The 22619-nt window shown below is 37.7% G+C and overlaps 1 protein-coding gene across 2 annotated transcripts in view; it reads right to left on the bottom strand.

Annotated features, from left to right (window-relative positions):
* Positions 1–21468, bottom strand: part of NEDD1 (NEDD1 gamma-tubulin ring complex targeting factor) — a 51646-nt gene extending 30178 nt beyond the window's left edge. Inside the window, exons 1-5 of one of the 2 annotated variants that reach the window (XM_061416990.1) lie at positions 21365–21468; positions 19083–19226; positions 14886–14980; positions 11055–11171; positions 9096–9236 (exon numbers count right to left, since the gene is read on the bottom strand). In XM_061416990.1, the coding sequence (XP_061272974.1) occupies positions 9096–9236; positions 11055–11171; positions 14886–14980; positions 19083–19218 (489 nt within the window). In that variant the 5' untranslated portion in view covers positions 19219–19226; positions 21365–21468. Of the gene's footprint in view, positions 1–9095; positions 9237–11054; positions 11172–14885; positions 14981–19082; positions 19227–21000; positions 21294–21364 lie in introns of those variants that run through there. The other variant, XM_061416989.1, reaches the window with a different exon arrangement.
* Positions 21469–22619: the final 1151 nt, after the last annotated feature.

Below are 22619 nucleotides of genomic sequence, written 5' to 3'. Positions count from 1 at the left end.
TTTCAGTTTCTGCTGGACAAGAATAAACAAAGATCCAGTTTGAGTAAGCAGGTCTTCTGAGACTGAAAGTGGATGAATTTATCTACTTTTACTAAAATGTTACTTTCTAACTTGGCTGATACTATCATTTATTGTGCTGAGAATTAAATATTTCACAATTACCTGATTTTTTACATTTAAGCAAAATAAAAGTATAGAAATCAATATTAAGCAGAATCCAAAGATTGGGAAACTAGCCACAAGACACTTTTATTTATAGTCTCAAGGAAAGCAACAAATCACTGAATGAATCACAGTTGGCAGTTATCAGCTACACATACAGGTCCCAGATAAAACTGCCACAGAACAAAAGTCAAACCTGAAGGCTTTTTGTTTGTTCTATCTAATCTAACACACTTCAAAAAGACTTAAAATTTGAAATTTAGATTCCACTAGCTTTTACATATTAAAAACTCATATTCTACTTTAAGATGTTTCAAAATAGTAAGTATTAGCCCTCAACAATAAAAAATATGTAAGAATAACATAACACAAATTCTGTCTAAGGAAACCAAGTATTTGCAACCTGACACCTAAGGTAAGATAACTACTATGTTGTTGTTTAATCGCTAAGTTGTGTCTCTCTGCAACCACATGGACTGTAGCCCACCAGGCTTCTCTGTCCATGGAATTTTCCAGGCAAGAATACTAGAGTGGGTTGCCAGGGGATCTTCCTGGATCAGGGATCGAACCTATGTCTCCTATATTAGCAGAAGGATTCTTTCCCGCTGAGCCACCAGGGAAGCCTTTTATACACATACACATTCTCATAAGTATTAATATATACAGTATCCCTTCAACTCCATTCCTCCCTCTTCTTCACTCACTTGTCTTCTTTCAAGCACCAATCATCTGTCACCTGAGCTACTGCCTATTTCCATTCTCAGTGTCTTGCTATCTACCCTTCATACCACTGCAGCAATAACTTCTTCAAAGCCAGAAATCTGAATGTAATTCTGTCTTGCCTAAAGTCCTTGTAACTGGAGGACTCTGAGAAGATAGAGGTTACGACCGTGGCAGAGTTTTTCAGTCTCCCTAAGTCCCTCCATTTGTTGTGTATGTGTGCACAAGCAGGCCTAAGACTGCTTATCCTTATAAAGTCCTGCTTTCAAGATGGGCCCTTGGCTGGAGTCTTCAAACTTGGATCTTTTGGGGGGTTCCCACCACCCTAACTGAAGACAGTGGCTCACTGACTGATAAAGAGTGGCTCACTGTGCCCAAACTGTTTGTGCAAAAGATATGGTTTATGGCTGAACCATGGATGAACACCTGCTATCATTATTAGAATTTGGAAATTCAGTACATGCTAGGCAGAGGATGTCAAGATAAGCAGTCTCCAACAAAGTCCCTGGCCAATCAGTCTCTAACAAGCTTCCCTGGTAAACCATATTCCATACATGCTGTCACAATTTGATCCTGGAAAAATTAAATACATCTACTCCACTGAGAGAAGACTCTTGGAAGCTCATGCCTGGTTTCCTTGGGACTTCACCCTATGCACCTTTTTCCTTTTGCTGATGTGCTTTGTATCCTTCCACTGTAATAAATCATAGCCATGAACACCACGTCTCTACACTGAGTCCTGTGAGTCCTCCCAGTGAATCATCAAACCTGGTCTTGGGAATCCCAGCACAGACTGTAAGTATAATGTGTGAGTGTGTATGTGTTACAGATAGCAAATCAGATAGCAAAACTAAAACCCCATGAACAACATTTACAGTAAAACTAGACTGTTTCAAGTATCCCCATGAGCCCCAAAATATCCTAGCAGATCAAACATTTAACAGCCATAGTCCTTCATAGTATTAGTATCTGTGCAGGAGGAAGCAGAGGGAAATTATAGGGACTGAGAAAGATTTGAGAACAGGAAAAGCCCCACATAGCCAAAATGCATCCATGGGAAAGTGTGGTGGCCAATCTGACAATATCAGCTAAACCAGGAATACCCATAGAATCAGCATTAGTAGTTCTGTCCAAGAAGTTTGCAGAAAGGTCTGAAGGGCTAGAACACCCCCAAAACTGTCCAGCCAAGGCATCTCCTTCCCAGGTCAGGGCTCCATACTGAGGAGACACTACTAGCAGTGGAAACAAACCTGAACAGGTTGGAGGCAAGATAGTTGAAGCAAAGTGAAAATCCACATACAAGTCCAGGAGCAGAACAAAACTAAGCAATCTCAGAAGAGTTACCCTCTAAACTCCTTCTCTGTTGCAGAGTTGAGGGAAACGGACTTCACAGATGAACCCCAGACAAAGTTATTATAAGAACAAAGAGAACAAGAAAGAAGACATTCTCAACAGAGGCCCAAAAAGACAGGAAAATGATACAAGACGTTAAAAAAAACAACGTAAGTCAGAATTAGAAAACTCAAAAATGAGATGTCAGAACTTGGAAAAGAATTGTAAATTTTAATCCTTTAATCCTAAAGATGAAGTCTAAAAAAAAAGAAAAGAAGGCTACATTACATAGCTTTCATTAAACGTATAAGGAATACAGAATGAAGAAATATAACAAATAATACCTTAAAGATAGGTCAAAAGGAAAGAATTTTTAAAAATCAAAAATAAAGAAAAAAGTTTAAAATGATATGAAAGTAGCAAATCACTGAAGAAGATTCAACAAAGAAAAAACAAAGATAAAGAAAATATCAAATACTAAAAACTGTAATTCGAGAAAACTCCCTGAAAGAAAAAAAGATTTGAAATTACATATTAACTGATCATACCATGTACCTAAAAATAGCAATACGGAATAACCAACACCAGGACACAATCTAGTAGAATTACTGGATTTTAAAGGAAAAAAAATCCTCTACACATATAGGAAAAGGAACAAGTAACTTATAAGGAAAAAAATACTTAAATTATGATCAGACACTTGAGACCAAAAATGATAAGAATAACACACTTTAACTCCTCAAGGAAAGAAAATGTAAGCCTGCTACAGAGTTACATTGAAAGAGAATTTTTAATCTCAAAGAAAAAGTCAAAAGCAGAAAACATATACTTATGGAAATAGTATTATGTTATTCACTGTGATTACAAAAATTTGGAAAATACCTAAAGTATAGGATTATCTAAATAAACTGTGCCATTTGAACAATGGAACATTATATAGGCACTAAAAATTATAATTGTGAACACTAGCAATATGAGAATACCTAGGATAGAACACTAATAAGAAAAAGCAGAAGACTGAACCAATGGAACAATTATAAATTTATGGAAAGAAGACAGAGCTATATAGATAAACTGCAAGAAAACATTCTTCAAATCACTTCCTATTAAAGAAAATTTAGAAGAGAAAAAGCAAAGGACAAAATAATACTTTAAGATGCAATATATAAAGATATGGAAGTTTGTTTTACACCAACATGTTAATCACAAAACTGCTCGAAAACATAAAATAAAGGCTAGAAAAGTGGACGAATACTAAGGAAATATATTGAGATAATCAAGGATGTTTTATACCATAATACACAACTGTATACCAATGTCCCCATATAACATAAAAGAAACCACTACTCTAGATACAAAGCTTTGTAGTAAGTCAAACTTTTTGAGTGCCAAAGTTCAGATATAAACAAAACCAGTCAACCAAGTCAACCAAATTGGAATTAAACTCATTCTTGATAAAATAGTTATTTTTAAAATGTAACTAATAATTATTTACCAGATCTCTATACGCCAAATGCTTATTAATATTTACAGAATCTATACCTAAAATGTCAAAAATTTCACTGAAGAAAATGGACTTATTTAACATACACTGAAAATGTTATATTTAAAATCTCAGATATTACATTTAAAGATCACTTTTAAATCTAAGGAATCAATAAAATATCCACATTTTAACTGCTTTCAGAAAGACTGCAGTCTGAGAAAGGCAACACAGGTTAACCTATTGGTGAGCCTAAGCTGCTGAGCTTGCCAAATAGTGACTTGCAATTATAATCTAAGGAGCGCGTCAGCCCTGGCAGCTCTACAGAAGCAGTAAGGCTTTTTGCCCCTGCAGATAGACACTGCGATCCACAGAAAACTAATAGCTTCAATTCAGCTCAGACACTTCAAAGTAAGATTCTAAATATATTCAGGCAATCTCATTTCTAATATGAAACTCAGTATAAAGATTCAGTGAGACTCTGTGGTTTTGTCACTTTTGCTAAGAAAGCAATTTGATGATTTTTAAAGATTTCAAATTCTTGATTGCTCATAGAAACAAAATTAGAAATTTTAAATTTAATCATTAGATGTGCCGTACCTACTATTTTTCTCAATAACCCAAACCCTATAGTAAAACTGATCAGCATAGGAACTTGGCTGGATGACAGTATACTGGAATTGGATTATGTCAATTTTTAGAGTTGAAATTTTTATGAACATTATTTGAATGTCTAAAATGAGTATTTAATATACTTGAAATCTTAAATGAATTTTGAGGAATCAATTTTTAAAACTCCATAGATTTCAATTAAGCTGCTTGCAAAATGGAAATGTAAATATGCAGAATCATAACTTCAACTTTCTTCACTAAGAAAATAGACTGCATACTTACATACCTAGAGACCAACTGGTATTTACAGAGAGCCCATGCACTCTGCTTTAATGCTGTAGAGAAAAATGAAATAATATAGTACAGGAAAAATATAGAAACATTTGTTCCAGGAAAAGAGAAAAAAACCAACATGCTCCAGTTTGATTTCTTCACCTTCTTAACGCTCTCCTTACTCTACATTGCTCTAAAACACAAATTATGATTTCTGAGGTCAAGTTACAACTGGTTAATCTGGAGGGAATGCATTAAACCTAAAGATGCAAAGTAGTCTGTAGAAGTTAACCACAAAAGCTATTTTAATAAATTAATATGATTATTTATCAAAAGTTCCCTGACCTCCTATCACATATTACGAACTATATCAGCATCTCATTTAGCCCTAAAAACAACAAAATAAAAACCTTATTGAAAGTATATTTTCATTCTCACTTGACAGTTAAGGAAAAGGAGACTTGAGAGTTAAGTCACTTGCCCAGGCTCACACAGCTAGCCCTCCAAATAAATGTGGGATTTACAACATAAAGCTGTACCCAATAAAGCTCACAGAGAGGCCAACTGCCCAAGCAGGAGGCAGCGGGAACATGAAAATATAGGTTCCAGTTCATCTGACCTTGCACAAGAGATAAGCTTTCAGCATTACTGTCTTCCTAAACTAGAAGATCGGAGAAGGCAATGGCACCCCACTCCAGTACTCTTGCCTGGAAAATCCCCATGGACGGAGGAGCCTGGTGGGCTGCAGTCCATGGGGTTGCTAAGAGTCAGACAGGACTGAGCGACTTCACTTTCACTTTTCACTTTCATGCATTGGAGAAGGAAATGGCAACCCACTCCAGTGTTCTTGCCTGGAGAATCCCAGGGACGGGGGAGCCTGGTGGGCTGCCGTCTACGGGGTCGCACAGAGTCAGACACGACTGAAGCGACTTAGCAGCAGCAGCAAACTAGAAGATAAATTCAGGTCTGCCATGCAAAGTAATCAATGAAAATCCTTTGAAAATCAACAATACAGCAACCTGCCACCTAGCATTTTAAAATATATTTCTTTTATGTGAAGAAGAAATAATAAAATTTGGGACTCCTGCACAAAGTGACAAGAGAATGCTGCAAAGTTTCCTGAAGCTATGGATCCTCAAATACTTACACATTTAGCTGCCCCTGAGCCAGAAAGAGATCCAAAAGGAAACAATGCTACCAGTCTTCAAGAGTTGACCTTCAAGTCAGTCAATTAAGAATCTTGTGATCTCAAAGTCCTGGAATCTGAGTTTTCTCATTTTTAAAATGAGAATAACCTATACCTCAGAAGTGAGCAGCAAAGAATAAGTGAGAAAATATATATAAAGTGACAATTACTATACTTGAAACACAGTAATAGTGGTAAGAATTCTATAAAGGTGATAACCTCTACCTGGAATGTTCTCCAAACCCTCTCATCACCTACACTTACCCCAGTGGCAGTCGAATGGTCTTTTCAATAAATAATGCTGGTATAAACATATACCTGTATGGAAAGATGAATCCCATCTCACACCACATACAAAAACTACTTTGAAATGGAGCACAAAAGACATAAATGTAAGAACTTCTGTTCATTTTTTAAAGGCATTAAGAGAGTGAAAAGGAAAGCCATAGGCTAAAAGAGAACACATATGCAACATGTATATCCAAAGGATGACTTCATCTGGAAAACAGAATAAACTATAAATCAATCCGAAAAACACAACCCCAAACAAAAAGGAACAGACTTGAATAGTTACTTCACAAAATAAAGTATACAAAAATGTGCCCAACTCATTCAACAGAGAAATGCAAATTAAAACCACCATGAGATACAATTACACAACCATTAAAGTGGCTGAAGTGAAAAAGCAAGACAATACTTGATAAGAGCAAAAACGTGGAACAGCTGGATCTCACATACATTGCTTATAGACATATACAGTGGTACAAGCACTTTAAAAACTTTTTGACAACTTTTAATGAAGTAAAACTTAATGCCTACCCTAAGACCCAGCAATTTCACCCCTGAGTATTTACTCAAGAGGAATGAAAACATATTCACAAAAAGACTCATATGAGAATATTCATAGTAGCTTTCTCACAATAGATACAAATGAGAAACAGCTCATACATCCATCAATAATAGAATGGATAAATGGTGGTATATCCATATAATGGAACACTTCACAGGAGTTAAAGCAGTATAAACTACTATTCCATGCAACAAACATAATGAAGACCAGAAGAAACCAGACACTACAATTCTTTTAAGAAATATGAGGTAGTGACTGGAAAGGGTTAAGAGGGAGAACTACGGTATGCCAGAAATGTTCTGTATCTTGATTTTGGTAGTATGTAGTAACACAGGTGTATGCACGTGTAACAATTCATCAAGCTGTATATTTAAGATATGTGTACTTTACTGTATGTATCTCGTACATATCTCAACTTTTAAAACTTTAATATTTTACAGAGAATAAGGCCAAGAGCAATAACCAAAACTCTCTAGTAAAATACAGTAAAAACTTAAATACATGGCAGTATCTAACCTAATATTTATGTTACTGAAAAGTCAACCCAGAATTTATAAATCTAAACTTATCATGCTTCTAATATATCATGCTTCTTCCAAAGAAGAGGAAGAGAAAGAGGAGAAAGAAGGAAGAAGAGGAGAAGGGAAATTGGGGGAGGGAGAAGAGGAAGAAGGGAAGGGGGAGGGAAAGGAAAAGAAGAAAGAAAAGAGGAAGGAGAGGAGGAAGGAGATGAAAGAAGTAGAAGAGGAAGAAGACTACTCTGTTTCTTTAAAAAGCAAGTCATCTATTTGAACACTAGATTTTTCTTCCCAATAGTTCCAATATCTATGGGCTTAGGTTTTATGTCTCAGTTATAATAAAAATAACCAAAAAATTACAAAAACAAAATATTACTTCCTATCTTTATGGCCATATTAATCATTCTCTGTGGTAAATCACTTATCCTCATCCATAAAATGCAGAAAATGAGATTACCTCTAAAGGCTTTTTTCAGTTCAAGGATTCTATGGTTCTGACATTCAACTAATCAAAATATTCTGACTAGTTTCCTGTCTTCCAAAATAAAAGCCAAGCCTTCGGTCTGGCATTCAAAGTCCCATCAACATTAGCTCCTACTTTTCTTTTTCTCACATTAGCCCTATATAAAACCCATACACTTTCCTTTCTCTTTATTTTTTGTTTGTATGATTTCCTCCAAATAAAATACTCCTCTCCCAAAGTTCTTTATTAATGTATTAAAATCTTTATCTTTGAACGTGCTCATCCACTCACATATTTATTGGCGATCTTTCCCATGTAAGGCACAAAGTTAGACAACAGCTGAGGACAAGGAAACAAGACACAGTTCCAACTACTCTGTGGACACGCAAAGAGCTAAACCCAGCACAAGGCAGAATCAAATTACACAGGAGCAAAACAAAACCAAACCCTTAGACCGAGCCTGAGACCCAGCTCAAACTGTCCCTTCTCCAATTTTCTGTTATTCCCAATCAGATAGTTTTTTCTCTGTTCTAAATGACCATAAGATTGTTTCTCAACAACCTCTCACTTTCTCATAAACCTAATCATTTATATCTCTATTACCTCAATATACATGAAATCTGAGAAAAGACTTTTTTCTGTATATTTTTAATACTCGTTTAATTTTCCTTGAACACTAAACATAAACTGTTCAAAGAATGATTTTAAGGCTTTTCAAAACTGGAGCACTCCCGTATTTTACCTAAAAATACTTAACGGCCAAAGTGATTACAATACAAAGTAAGAGTAAAAGAACTTGCACCTGATGGGAAATTCCTGTGGGTAATTTCATGGAAAGTTAGTCAAGAGCTAGATTTCTGAAGAAACTACATTTATTCTTTTAAGAATTTTACAGACTAATTTTTTATAAAGAAAAATTCAGTAACTGACTAATATTGCTTTATAAAAGCATTTATAAAGTATTTCCTTTATAAAATATAAAGTATTTCCTTAAATACTCCTGTATTAACCTGAAATACGTAAATATGCCTTGGTACTGTAACTATCACAGACTTGAAACAAACAAAAAAGAAAAGCCTCTATTTGCCCTGTGCCTAAAAACAAATACTCCATGTCCATCAGAGTATTTATGAACATTAAGTATCTGTCTTGTAGCTGACATGGTTTAAGTTAAGCGATACTTCTATAATTGTAATGTCACAGATTAATATCCATGTTTTAGGCTTAATCTATTAATAATTATTTATGTTTTTTATCTGCAGTTAAGTTCTAGGAGCATGTGACCATTCAAAGAATAACTAAACTCATATAAGCTTCATCATCTAATATATACTAGTTTTAAAATACTACCATTAAAAAATAGCTACCTGTAAGTTTTTCAAGCACGCTAAATGCAAATTTTAAATACTTAATTTTAAAAACTGAAATTCATTGCCTTATGTAAGATAATTAAAAATCTCTTTATCAACTTTATTTTGAATAAACCCATACTGTACCTGGTTACTACCGTGACCAAAAGGAGTACTAGATAAATTAGTGGTTACACTGTGCAAAATAATTTCACCACTGAGAGATCCAGAAGCAATGTAGCAGTCATTCCAATTATATGTTACACAAGTTACTTCATCTTTATGATCCTGAATGAAAGAAATGACAGTAAATAGAGTGCCACACAACTTTCAAACAGCATATTTTTCATGTTTTTTTGTAAATATTATATATTTGTCAATCTAATATTTGCTTAACATTTTCCTCAAAATAATCTAAAAAAAAAAAAAAGTACACAAATGAGTAGTAAACTATTTGATCAGCACCAAGTCTTCAGGGAACAAACTTATTTTTCATAACCATAACAATGATCAGGCACTATGAAACAAGAGACAAAAAGGAAAAGTAATTTTCTAAATGGCATTATGCCTAAAGAATTCACTTCCACTGACAAGTAACTTTTATTGCAAGTTGACTATTATGAGAGTCTCTGCCCTTGAGAATATTACTGTTCAACTGGGAAGACAGGATGTTTAAGTAAACATGCAAATGGCAGAATGAATCCTAAAGGAGGGGCAGAGTCAAAGCGTCAGAGGAAAGCGAAAGAGGCTTCACTATGCGCTGAGTTGACAAAGGAAGCTTTACAGAAGACAGGAAGCCTGAGTTCAACCTTAAAGAAAGCGATTAAGAGGTAAGTTAGGGGAAGGAGAATGAAACCTAACACTGCAAAATGGAAGAGAGCAGAAAAAAAAAAAAAAAACCCCCCAAAGCCGAATTGAGAAAGCATGTTTGAGACTTGATAGATGCTGCTTCCGTCTGTTGAGTACCAACTTAGGCTGGAGTTTTAATTATTATTAATCTTTAGAACAAGCATGGGAGGCAAAGTCATTTTTCCTATTTTACAGATGAGTTAACTAAGGTTAACAAACTGCAAGCTCACAGAACTGCCAGTGGCAAAGCTCAGATTCAAGCTTATTTTCCTCCCATTATACTAGCACTGTCTCCCTGATCCACAGGGGAATCCACTTTGAGGAAATAAAACCGTTTAGAACAAACTGAGTTCACAAGGATTATGTTTTCCAAGACTAAATTAAAGGCAGCAGCCTAAGAGCACAGTGGTCAGCATAGTTTTTAACAATTTGATGTCACATCTTAATAACAGAAACAAACCAATCTTTGTATCTAATAATTAAGGTAATAACAATAATTGTAGCTATAATATTCCACTTATTTTACAACTTTCTCAAATGGTCCCTGAAGCATGCCAGGAGATGGCTTTATATTTTAGGAAATTCTTTTTCTGTGTAGGTATGTGTGTATATATATATAATATGTTTAAAATTTCACATGTTAAAACTTTTTTGAAAGACAAAAATTGAAAACAATTTTAAAGATGAACTTCCAAATACCAAAATGATAGAAGTCCAAAAAAGCAATCACAACCAGAGGCTTTCACAATGATTCTTTTCATTTTCTGAAACTGCAAAAGCTATTTAAAGAAACACTAATTATAAATAGTAAATTATTTCAGAAACATTTTATTACCAAGATGAAAATACACACAAAAACAACACAAATAGCAGCAGAGAACTAAGAAGCAATATCTCCAAACTGATTACCAGATTGAATACTATCATCCCAAAATCACTCTCACTTTTTCAAAGAGCCTTAAAAAAATCTTTAATGACAATAAACCATATTTTTTTAAAAATGAAGGAAGTGGTCCACTCAAGAGCAGAACAAAGTGAAAAAATAAGGAAAAAGTTTTAACCCCAGCAACACAGTAACATACATGGAAGGAAAAATAAACTCAAAAAAGTAAGCTTTTGGCTACACATCTTTATATTCCCTAACAAATCTCACTTCATTCTGAAGCTGCTTATTGTTATCATAAAAGCTCAAAATTAAATTTTGGTAATTACTAATAAACACATTTCTGTAAAGATTTTTTTAAAAAAGTTGCTTACCTTAAGATATCGATGAACTCTTTTTGATTTTAAATCCCAAATATTAACAGTATTATTTAGGCCTCCGCTTACCAAATACATAGATGTTGAATTTAAACTGACACATGTCTGCTTTTGCTATTTAAAAAAAAAAAAAGTCATGTTAATAGAGACCAGAGCTGACTATCAATTCTCATCCAACACTTGGTAAGCACATGAAAAACATTTGAGTGAAATGCTATAGACATGTCAATTCTTGTACTAAAGATTCAGCTCTCATCATCTTTCACAAGAATTCAACAGTCTGCAAAGTGTTCAAAATGGCTTTAAGGAAATCAACCAGATTCATGTTCTTCTCACATAAAGGTGGTGACAGAGGAAGCTTAGGAAACCAGCAAGTCTCAGAGTCCCTTTAGGGCTTACTTGCCCTGCATATTTCCCTTTAACAAAACCTGCTCTTATACTCCACAGAATATCTCAAATCAAAATCAACCCACAGCTCAGAAAATTCTAAAGGTAGAGGAGACTTTGAAGAATGCCTAGTTTAAACCCTTCAATTTACAGAGGGGGAAGTTTTATAAAGAGGACAAGATACTAGTCCCAAGGCACAGTGCATCTCCCCCAAATGGACCAAATCTCAAACATCCTGTCATCAGAAACTAATTCTACACTCTTCCCCCCTACTGTAAGGTCCCATTCATCCAACTACTCAAGACAGAAGTTCAGAAGGAACCTTGTTTCCTTGTTCTCCCTCCACTCAGTCTATCAGCAAGTTCTCTAAACTCTAACCGTAAAATATACCCCACAGGGTGCCCCCCTCTATCGACGGTCACTGCAAGCACCCTGATCCAAAACTTGCCAAAGCACAACAGCAGCCTCCTAACTGGTTGTCTGCCTTCCACTCTTGCTTCCCTACATTCCATGTTCTATACATAGAGTGACCTTTATGAAATGTATATCAAATCACGTGTCTTAAAATCCTCAGTGGCTTCTAATCACACCTAAATTCCAAACTCATCATCAAGCTGGCTTTCAATGCCCTATTCATCTAGCCCTTCCTTAACTGGTCTCTCACCAGTTTCCTCCCCACCCACTGATTCTCTAGGCACAAGGACCATCTTCCATTCCTTAAATGTCATGACACTATATTTGCCTCCAGACTTCTACACAGCTATTCTTGCCTGGAAAGTCAATTCCCCTGAACCTTGGCTTGAATGACTTCACCTGATCAGTAGATATCAACTTAAATACCACAACTTCAGAAGACCCCTTCCCCACCTAACTAACTGCTAACTAACCACCTGCTAACTCAATAACGTACTTCAGCTCTCTGCATAACAACTTACCACTATCACTGGGTACTGTTTACTCATTTATTCTGTGTCTTTCACCAGAATGTTAGTTTCCTTAGAGCAAAGACCATATCCATGTTCAATAAATATTTATAGAACAAATGGCTAAAAATACAGTGGTAACCAAGTTTTCTCATAATGAGTATGTATGCATGTCATCTATCTGGTGGTATCATCAGTAACTATGCTACAATGTTGCATGGTTGTTGTTTTTTTCCTATTAACTTTCAGATACACTATATAGTTACATTAATTATTCCCACTCCAGCTGAACACCATAAGGGGGCAGGGCGGGGATAGAAATTAATTCCAAAGGGTACATTTTGTGACTGAAGGCAAATTACTTAGCTCTAGGCAAGTAATCTCATCTTTCTAAGCCTACATTTCTACCTTTGAGAAATGAGAGATGAGGACCTGATCTACTGTTCTTGATAGTCCATGCATTTCAAAAACATCCTCTGCTCAAGAGAGCACCAGATTCTTAAAAGGGTGCAGATGGCCTCCTCTCTCTCCCCCAAGGTTTCTTCCAGCTTTGAAATTCTAACCGAGTCAAAAGTATTAACACACAAAAATATCAGGGGCACATTACATCAATATTTCAGTATGGTCACTATAATTCTCTTGCAGACATCATTCGAGGAATTGACTTTGGTCTAAATAGACTAATAAAATTTAGAATCTGGTTATTACTGCAGATCAGGAGTTTACCTTTAAATAAAATAGATAAGAATGGCATCCATCAAAGATCAATATATTAAAATCCCAATCATCAAAAACAACTGAAATTATTCATAAGGGCTCAGAACAAAACCTTTATTTTTAGCTGCTTACCCTAATGAGAGGATTTTTTATGTTAATGTATTATTAATGTAGGTAGTGAACTTAAATAATTAATGGAAATTGGTTATTACAGGAATCTTGTACCCTAAGACAAAAGCAATGGGTAGAATCTTAAAATCTGAAGATAACATCAGGTCAAATTTCTAGGTTATCATATCCATTATCATACTGTCAAGACCAATCTGTCTACTTTAGAGAGGTAAAATACAAAATCAAAGAAAATTAGTATGGACTTTAAATAAAGTTCCACCTTAAACAGTGGCAGAAGTGGAGATCAAAACTGTTTTTGTTTTTTGGCTTTTTATTTGTTTTGGCTGGGTCAGGTCTTAGTTGCAGCATGCAGGGTCTTTTGTTGAGGCATGTGAGACCTAGTTCCTGGACCAGGGCTCGAACCTGCATCCCTTGCCCTGGAAGGATTCTTAACCACTGGACTACCAGGGCAGTCCCCAAATCAAGACTGTTTTGATGTTGATATTTAATTCAACAAATGTTAGCTGATCAACTTGGACATGATCTGAAGATCCAAAAATGACTAAGATGTTCTGCCTGCTCTTGAAGAGTACAGTTTACCTTTACCGCCCAGTGGCACTCTGGGGATGCAGATTCAATCCTTAGTCCGGGAACTAGATCCCACATATCTCAACTCCACTTACTGAGGCTGAAAGGCAAGTGCCATTCCTACCCTTAACACACATTCTATCTGTCCCAGTCTCCACCACCTGTGGGCTGGAACTGATGCTGAGGCCAATCCTACCAGACACCTTTAGGAAAGGACTGCTAGAAATAAAAGGACTGCTAGAAATTCTAAGTCATTTTTATTAATATGTTAGATGAACTCATATTGTGTAGTCCTGCTGTGTTCCACTTCAAAGCAACTGGAGGAGAACAATTACTAATTAGGCCACCTTATCTACTCCAGTGTATAAAATCATGACAACTCATTATGGCTTAGAGTCCACCATAAAACTTTGAAATTTAAAAAAAGAACCATCAACTACATATTCCTTTTTATTTAGATCTTATTTAAAATGGAAACAAATTTCAAGAAATATGTGATTGGAAATGAAAAAGCCAGTATTATCCTGAATCAGAGGGATAAACTTATGAAACAAAAGGGTAAGAATATATAGTGAGAAATTCGTTTAAATGCTCTGGAACCAAAGCTCATTTTGACAAAGCCTGTTCTGTTACAGGAGGGCTTGGAGAGGCTCAGGTAGCACCCACTGGACCAAAGCTAAAGCAGAAGGTCACCATCAGATAAGGGTCTTTAGCTGATGGTGCTGAGCCTATTGTTAGTAAGGGAAGGGCTACATCATTAGAACCCTTTTGGTCAGATCAACCTAGGAACCTTGGTGGAACATAGTCCTAAAAAGCCATAGCAATACCAGGAAACCTCCAACAGAGGGAAAATGGAGATGCCACCTAGCTGACGAAATCTAAGTCCTTGATTGCTCCCCTAGGATCCAATATTATTTTACCTAAAGATGTATCAGTAAGCACACTTATCTCACCTTCAAGTGTTAACTGTATTGTTTTAAGCTCAGGTTAAGAATAATGCTTTTAAACTCCTTTAAATTTAGTTGTTAGCACCATAATAAATAAGCAATTACCACGCAAGCAGGACTAAGATTTTTAAAAGTTTAAAAAAAAAATCACTTACCCCTTCACCAAGCTCTAAAAGCGGGACAGGTTTACATTTGCAACTTGAAACAACTATTTTGTCACCACTGGAAGATGCTGTCACTAGAAAGTTATCTAAATCAAGAGTTATGGAACATCAAACAATCCAAGAGCAGCTCTAGCACTCGACTATCACCATAAAGAAATGTGATGATAAAAGCAAGCACACTAAACTAAGAAGACAAACAATGAACATAGTTGATACATTAGCTTTCAAAACTGGCTCAGATTACTAATTACTAATTCTCTTTACTACTGCAGGGAAGAACTATCCTTTTTGACTTTGCTATCACTTGAAAGCTATTTAACCTGTGTGAAATACTACCCCATTTTCAAAGAGTAGGCCAGAAGGTCTAATTTTATCCTTCAAGAATGAGAGCATGATAAAAGCAACATCAAGCAAATACCAATCAGCCTTTTCTTCTACACATATGGTTTAAGATAATTATTTAGTAATGCAGTGCTTGATAACCAGTTTAAGCTAGGAAGCAAATGTCCATATTAGTCTCCTATTTTTCCACTAAAAAATAAAGCCTGATATTTCCTGGAATGGAATGGACTGGAATGCTTATGATAGAGAATTTCAATTTTTAATGTATTAAGAATATTATAGTGTATGTAGCAAATATAAGTAAGTGCGATTACACAGCACCTATGAGTTTTACTTTAACTTTATTTCGGCTCAATTAAATTTAAATTATTTAAAATACAATTTTAAATTATTAAAATAAGAATTATTTAAAATTTGATTTAATAATTTAAAATTAAATTTACCTTATTTCACATAAATAAGTGAAATAATCAGTAAACACAAAATAATGTAAGTATTTTTACATGACTAAACACAATAATACAACCAAGAACAAGAGCCTGATTTTGAGAGTCAAAACAAAATATCAGAAGTTTAAACATACACTTTTAACAAGCAAAGTCCAAACTGCATTACTTTAAGTGATTTGTAGAACATTCAGCTATTTTGTGAACAGACCATGGACTGTAATTTTATCATGACATATGATTCAAACAAAATCACTTCCACCTATCTAGATTTTACAATATTGAGAAAAATAAATCATTTTCCCTTTCCTTGGCTTCTTCCTATGTTTACTGTTACTCTTCTTTATAGAATATATTAAAGAAAGGACTGAAAGAAGATACTACAAAAGTATACTCAAGTTACTCCACTTATTTCTCATATAGTTTTAGAAGTCTTAAGAAAGTGAGGAGTGTTACCTGGAGGGCCAAAAAAATAATAAACTGATTTAAAAAAAAAAAAGAAAACTGATCTTCATGGCTGCTGCTGCTGCTGCTGCTGCTAAGTCGCTTCAGTCGTGTCCGACTCTGTGCGACCCCATAGACGGCAGCCCACCAGGCTCCCCCGTCCCTGGGATTCTCCAGGCAAGAACACTGGAGTGGTTGCCATTTTCTTCTCCAATGCATGAAAGTGAAAAGTGAAAGTGAAGTCACTCAGTCATGTCTGACTCTTCATGACCCCATGGACTGCAGCCCACCAGGCTCCTCGGTTCATGGGATTTTCCAGGCAAGAGTACTGGAGTGGGGTGCCATCACCTTCTCCCGATCTTCATGGCATCTCACCATTAACTCTGTCCTTGGAATCCATGCTAAGCGGTCCCCAAATATCTGAGTCTGGGAATCCCTTGGTCTTCAGTAACTAACCTCTAAGGAAGGCATCAAAGCCTCAATAGGAATAAAACTATACAAAGGTTTCCAGTGCACATGTACTTATACAAGAAAACTACAGAAATAAAACCAGTTTCCAAAACCCAAAGGACACCATCACATTGTCATAGTCACAGCAATTTTGTTGCTAGACCTTTAAGTGGTTTATCAGTAAATGCCAACTCCTGATAAAACTCCTTGGAATAAAAAATAATCACTAAGAATTGGTACTTTTATGCAGTAAGTAACAGAAAATTAAGCTCTAAACATAATAAAAATCTAATAATAGAAGCAACATCACATATTTGTCACTCTCTTTAAACATTTCCCCCCACTATAGATCTGCAGAGGGCTTCAAAAACACAGTCCCCTCACATGAGTTTGATTAACAGGGAGCCAAAGTAACTTACTTTGCTACTTTAATACAAAATCAAGGAATGATAAGAGGAAAGTTTAATTCAATAAGAAAACTTGTCATTTTTGTTATATATATTTACAAGAATAATTAGACTGGGCATGAAAACTTTCTAATGTTTTTGTTCATGAATCATTCATATTTTAAAGCTTTGATATTTTTACTTTCATCAAGAAGCCGAATATTACTACTTTGATACTGATAAGATCAGACACATGTTCAAGCTTAATCTGTTATTTAAGAAACACTGTATGAGTTCCACAAAAGAATGGTTATCTCTACCATACCAAGAATACAGAACATTTTCATACAAAAGGTGGTAACAGTACTTTGTTTCCAGCAATGGTTCTCAACTGAGGATGATTCTGGCCCCTCACAGAATTGATATGTGGCAATTCTGAAGATGCCTCGCAGCTGTCACCACTGGGGCTACTGGTATCTCATTGGTAGTGGTCAAGAAGGCTTCTAACCATCCTACAACACACAGGGCAGCCTCCATGACAAAACATTATCTGGCCCAAAATGTTAGTAGTGAGATATTGAGAAATCCCTATTTATGAGTTCATTTTATCCACCAGGAACTTCCCTGGTAGTCCAGTGGTTAAGGGTCTGCCTTGCAGTGGAAGGGACATTGGTTTGATTCCTGGTCAGGGAACTAAGATCCAACATGCCACTGGGGAGCACTACAAATAAAGAGCCTGCAGAGAGCCTGCACACCGCAATAAAAGACCACACGTGACTCAACTAAAACTCAGAGAAGCCAAATAAATGAACTTGGGCTTCCCAAGTGGCGCTAGTGGTAAAGAAACTGCCTGCCAATGCCAGAGACCTAAGAGATGTGGTTTCAATCCCATGGTTGGGAAGATTCCCTGGAGGAGGGCATAGCAACCCACACGAGTATTCTTGCCTGAAGAATCCCATGGACAGAGCAACCTGGTGGGCTACACTGCGTAGGGTCACAAAGAGTTGGACAAAATTGAAGCGACCTAGTACACAGAATTTACTAAGACAGGAAGGATAGGAATCAGAAACATAAAAACCTTAGGAAAATTCAATCAAGATTATTTATCTTTTTGGGAAACAATACTATTTTCAACACAGATACAATGGAAGAGAAATACAGGAAATACCTCAGTAACATGGAAATGTTCTACAATTTTTATCTCCTCCCTCAACTTTTGCTTTTGTCTTCAAGTTCTGTCTTGAATTTCCCAACTAGATCCACAAATACGCAAATGGAGAAGGCAATGGCACCCCATTCCAGTACTCTTGCCTGGAAAATCCCATGGACGGAGGAGCCTGGTAGGCTGTAGTCCATGGGGCCGCTAAGAGTCGGACACGACTGAGCGACTTTACTTTCACTTTTCACGTTCATGCAGTGGAAAAGAAAATGGCAACCCACTTCAGTGTTCTTGCCTGGAGAATCCTAGGGACGGGGGAGCCTGGTGGGCTGCCGTCTATGGGGTCACACAGAGTCGGACATGACTGAGGTGACTTAGCAGCAGATGCAAAACATCATTCCAGAACTTTCAGGATTATTTCCACCATTACCTACCTTATTCCATTTAATTCAATAATGAACTGTTGACACAAAACTCTATGGTCTGCAACTAGTAGCTAACATATATTTTTAATACCAGTGCTGTTAAATGTAGTGGGTTGCAAATAAATTTTTTTAATGAAATCAATGGAGAATATCAGTTTTCAATCACATGATATGTCATTGTTTAGTCGCTAAGTCATATCTGAATCTTTGCAACCCCATGGACTATAGCCTGCCTGGTTCCTCTGTCCATGGGATTTCCCAAGCAAGAATACTGAAGTGGGTTGCCATTTCCTTCTCCAGTGGATCTTCCTGATCCAGGCATTGAACCCATATTTCCTGCGTGGCAGGTAGATTCTTTAATACTGAGCCACCCGGAAAGCCCCTATCATATGACATATTGTTTATTAAATTCCTATTTCATTTTATCTTTCACAGCTATGCCAAATATATTTCTCATTATGGATCACACAAAAAAGTTTCACTGCTACTGGATGTTTAACATAGTGGCTATTTTTGTTTTTTTTAAAAAAGGATACTATTGCTGCTCCAACACACTGAGCTGATAGCATGTGGTGTGGTGTGTGGGTTGAATTTATCCACCAGTGTCATAGATGAAGCATCCCATATTTTAACATCATCTCCCGATGAAGCAAATCTGAGGTTTTCCTGCATGACTGCACCTACAAATTGTTTAAAACAACATGCTTTAAAAACAATTAATAGGTTTAAAACAAACAAAAAAAAAAGAGTTAAAATGAGGCATCTTATCCAAAACAAGTGGCTCCACACTTTCACTTGTGTCCCAGAGACTGCACTCGCCACAAAGATGAGTTACTGGATGGATCTTCCTAAAATGTAAACTGGATCATAGTCTTAGCTGACCTTCCCAATGGCTCTCCACAGCAGTTGCAATGAAATGTAGCCTCCTTAGTGTGGAGAGTTTCATAAATTGGCCTGATGTAACTTTCCTTTCTTCCCCGGGGCCACCAAACACACTGGCCTTCTTTCTCACCTCCAAGTGTTTCTGTTACCTCGTCTGCCAGGAATGACCTTTCCCAATTTCCCAGGGTCATCTCCTTCACATCATCCCAGTCTTAGCTCATGTTTCTTCCTCAGAAAGGCCTTCCCTGACCACCATGGCTAAACCCATTGTTCTAGACCCCATTCTCCTGTTCCACTTTTTCATGGCCCTTCCTGCTATCTGCAATTCTTATTCTCATAACATCTGTGGCCCTTGACTTGACCAAAACTGTCTTGTCTTGTTAGTTACTGGTCATCAAACATTCCTGGCACACAGTTGGTATTCAACAAATAACTGTTGGTTAGGTAAATGCCTCATCTTGAAAAAAAAAAGATATGATAAACTCTAGCACTCCTGCAGGTTAGAATCCCACCACTGCAGGTCTTCCAAATAACTCTAAAATTAGCAAATACAACCTGAGAAGATGTCACTAAGTCCCTATACCAACACCTGATCCACAATGCCTTCGCTTGTATTATCTATTCACAGTTCGAATCCATAATTCCTACAAAGTGATTTCACAAACCCAGGCCGTCTAAAAGACAAAACACACATAGTAGTGCATGATGGTTAAGAAAAAAAGGTCAAAAACAGCCTGGGAGAAAGGGGAAGGGAAGGGAAGGGTCTAAAAATACACCTTCACATCTTCCTGGTGTGGACAGTGTCAAGAGAGTGGCAGAGCATAAGTGATGTCACAGGTTCCCAAGTCATCAACAAAACATCACATTTGTAAGGATATTTCAGAGGACAATTTAGAGACATAGTAAAATACAGGGCTCTTTCAACTCTCAAGAGACAGAAATTTTAATGTGTTTATAATGAGGCTGAAATTTCGTTAACTAGAAAAGTCACTTAAGTGATTCACTCTGCTTCATTCAGCAGATAAAAACAGTTCTACTAAGAGCCCTTAGTCACCTGTTGAAATGTAGACACAGTGTTTGGATTTGGTGGCTTAACATGTTATAACTTATGCCCTTTGGATTCCTCCTCAACAACAATGAAATGCTGGAAAAGCATCTGTAAACCCAGGAAACAACATTGAAAGATGTCTTTACTGTAATCTTAGACCACACCTGTTGAGCGGTGTGATGTAGCGGAAAGATCACTTTAGTCCTGGCTCAGATGACCTGCCCCTGAGTTAGGTGACAGTCAGTTTGGCCGAGTCACTCAATGTCTGTTTGCTCCTCTCAAAGGAGAGCGGGGAAAGGCCCATCAACCAGTGTTCTGAGAACTGAGCACACTTAAGGGCGCGGCATATTAGCCGCAGAAAGAGGCTCCCATCAAAAGTGAGCTGTCAGGACACACGACCGTAACACCATCAGCCTCGCGGCTACAAGAAACAACTCACTACACTGAACTTAAGCAAAAGCTCTCCAACTTTCTTTCACCCAAAATGCATTTTACTTGCAGGAGTCTTGCTCAACTGGAGTTACCTTGTTAAATGCATTCGAGCGCCTGCTAAACGAGTCGAATTTGAGAGGTTTACAAAACGGTAACGGGACTGCTAGCAAGCGCAAACTTTCCGGAGTCGGTGCAGCCCCCGGAGCCGCCCCCGACCTGCCCCAGTCGACCCGGGCCACCTCTCAGGCCCGACCGGAGGTGCGCGACCCCGGCCCGCGGCTCCGGGGCACTTCCCCGCCAACCCGGCCGCCGCGCCCCTGCCCGACCCGCTGGGTCGCGGGGAGCCCAGGGACCTCCGACCCGCCCCCTGAGGTGATCGGAGGGCGGGTGGGGAACCAGGAGAGGGCAAGTACGCGGCGGGCGGCGGGCCCTACCCCGGAACCTCCGGAACCTCACCTCTCAGCCGCCGTACACCGGGGGCCTCGGCGCGGCCCGCTCCGGCGCTAGGCTTCCGGCTCCCGCCTGAACTGTTAAACTTCGGCGGCCGGAAGTCCCGCCTCTGAGTGGCGTCACCAGGAGAGGCGCTTCCCCAAGGAGGAGCTCAAGTTGACAAGGCAGAGCCAGGGACAGTGCTGGCCCTGGGTTCGAGTCCTGATCCAAGCGCCTGGGACGGAAGGGCGGCAACTGAGGGCCTGGGCGGCTCCTCTCTGCTCCAGGGAGGCGCTGGTGCCGCTGGCTGCTTCCCTTTTGTCATCCATTTGTTCGCTGACTGCCTCTTGCATGCCAGGCCCTTTGCTAGACTGGGTTTACAGTGCTGAGTTTAGCCTGGGAATACAGGGGTTGGGTCAGCGCTCTTGGTCTCTAGCCAGGTGGAGCTACAATCCAGTATAAGGGGCAGACGATCATAAATAATTACATACTTAAATGAAAAGCGGAAACTCTTGAGAGTTGCCTCAGAGAAAAGGTATAAAATGTATGAAAGGGAAATGAACATGGATGTGAGTTTGGGAAAGGCTTCCCGGAAGAGGAAACCATGGAGAGCCAAGAATACCCGATGCAATTTACAAACCAGGAGACACGATGAGAAAAGCTAAGAAATAATGGAAAGCATAAGTGTCTTCAGATATCAGACTTCAAAACCTGTGATTTTTTTTTTCCAAATCGTGCTGTGGGGTCAGGAACATTCCCATCTAGTTGGGAATTTTTTGGAAGGAGATGCTTCTCAGAGTGGAAAAAGGAGTAGGTGAATTGAGCTTTCATATGCTCCTTATACCAGGGCCCTTTTGTTTTTAAAGCTCTACTGACAATTTTTGCCGAGAGTCCTTATAAAATATAGGGCATTTCTTCTACAAACAGTGTTATTATTCTTTCAGCACAAGTACATACTTGGATTGTGTTTCTGAACTAGGTACATAAGCCCTGGTTATTTGCACCAATATTGCAAATAACTGGAAAACTAATAAGTGTGGAGAAAACACTTTTTCAGAGCAGAAATTGAAGTCCTAAAAAAGCTGTAAAGATTGATAGGGAGCCTCAAAACGAAAAAGATAGGGAGCAGGAACTGCCTTAATTGTAGTGTACAGTTCTTGAGGTTATTAAATCAATTTTGAAAGGGATGGGAGCCAGAAAGTTGGGAGATAAAATAGGGTAAGAGTAGAGACAGGAAGGATAAGGGCAAATAGAAGAAAGAAAAGACAGCTAAATCTCTGAA

Source organism: Bos javanicus, chromosome 5 (assembly GCF_032452875.1).
Source record: "Bos javanicus breed banteng chromosome 5, ARS-OSU_banteng_1.0, whole genome shotgun sequence".
In the NCBI taxonomy this organism is placed as follows: Eukaryota; Metazoa; Chordata; class Mammalia; order Artiodactyla; family Bovidae; genus Bos; species Bos javanicus.
Note: the sequence above shows the minus strand (reverse complement) of the source record. Positions and strands in the feature narration are given on the sequence as shown.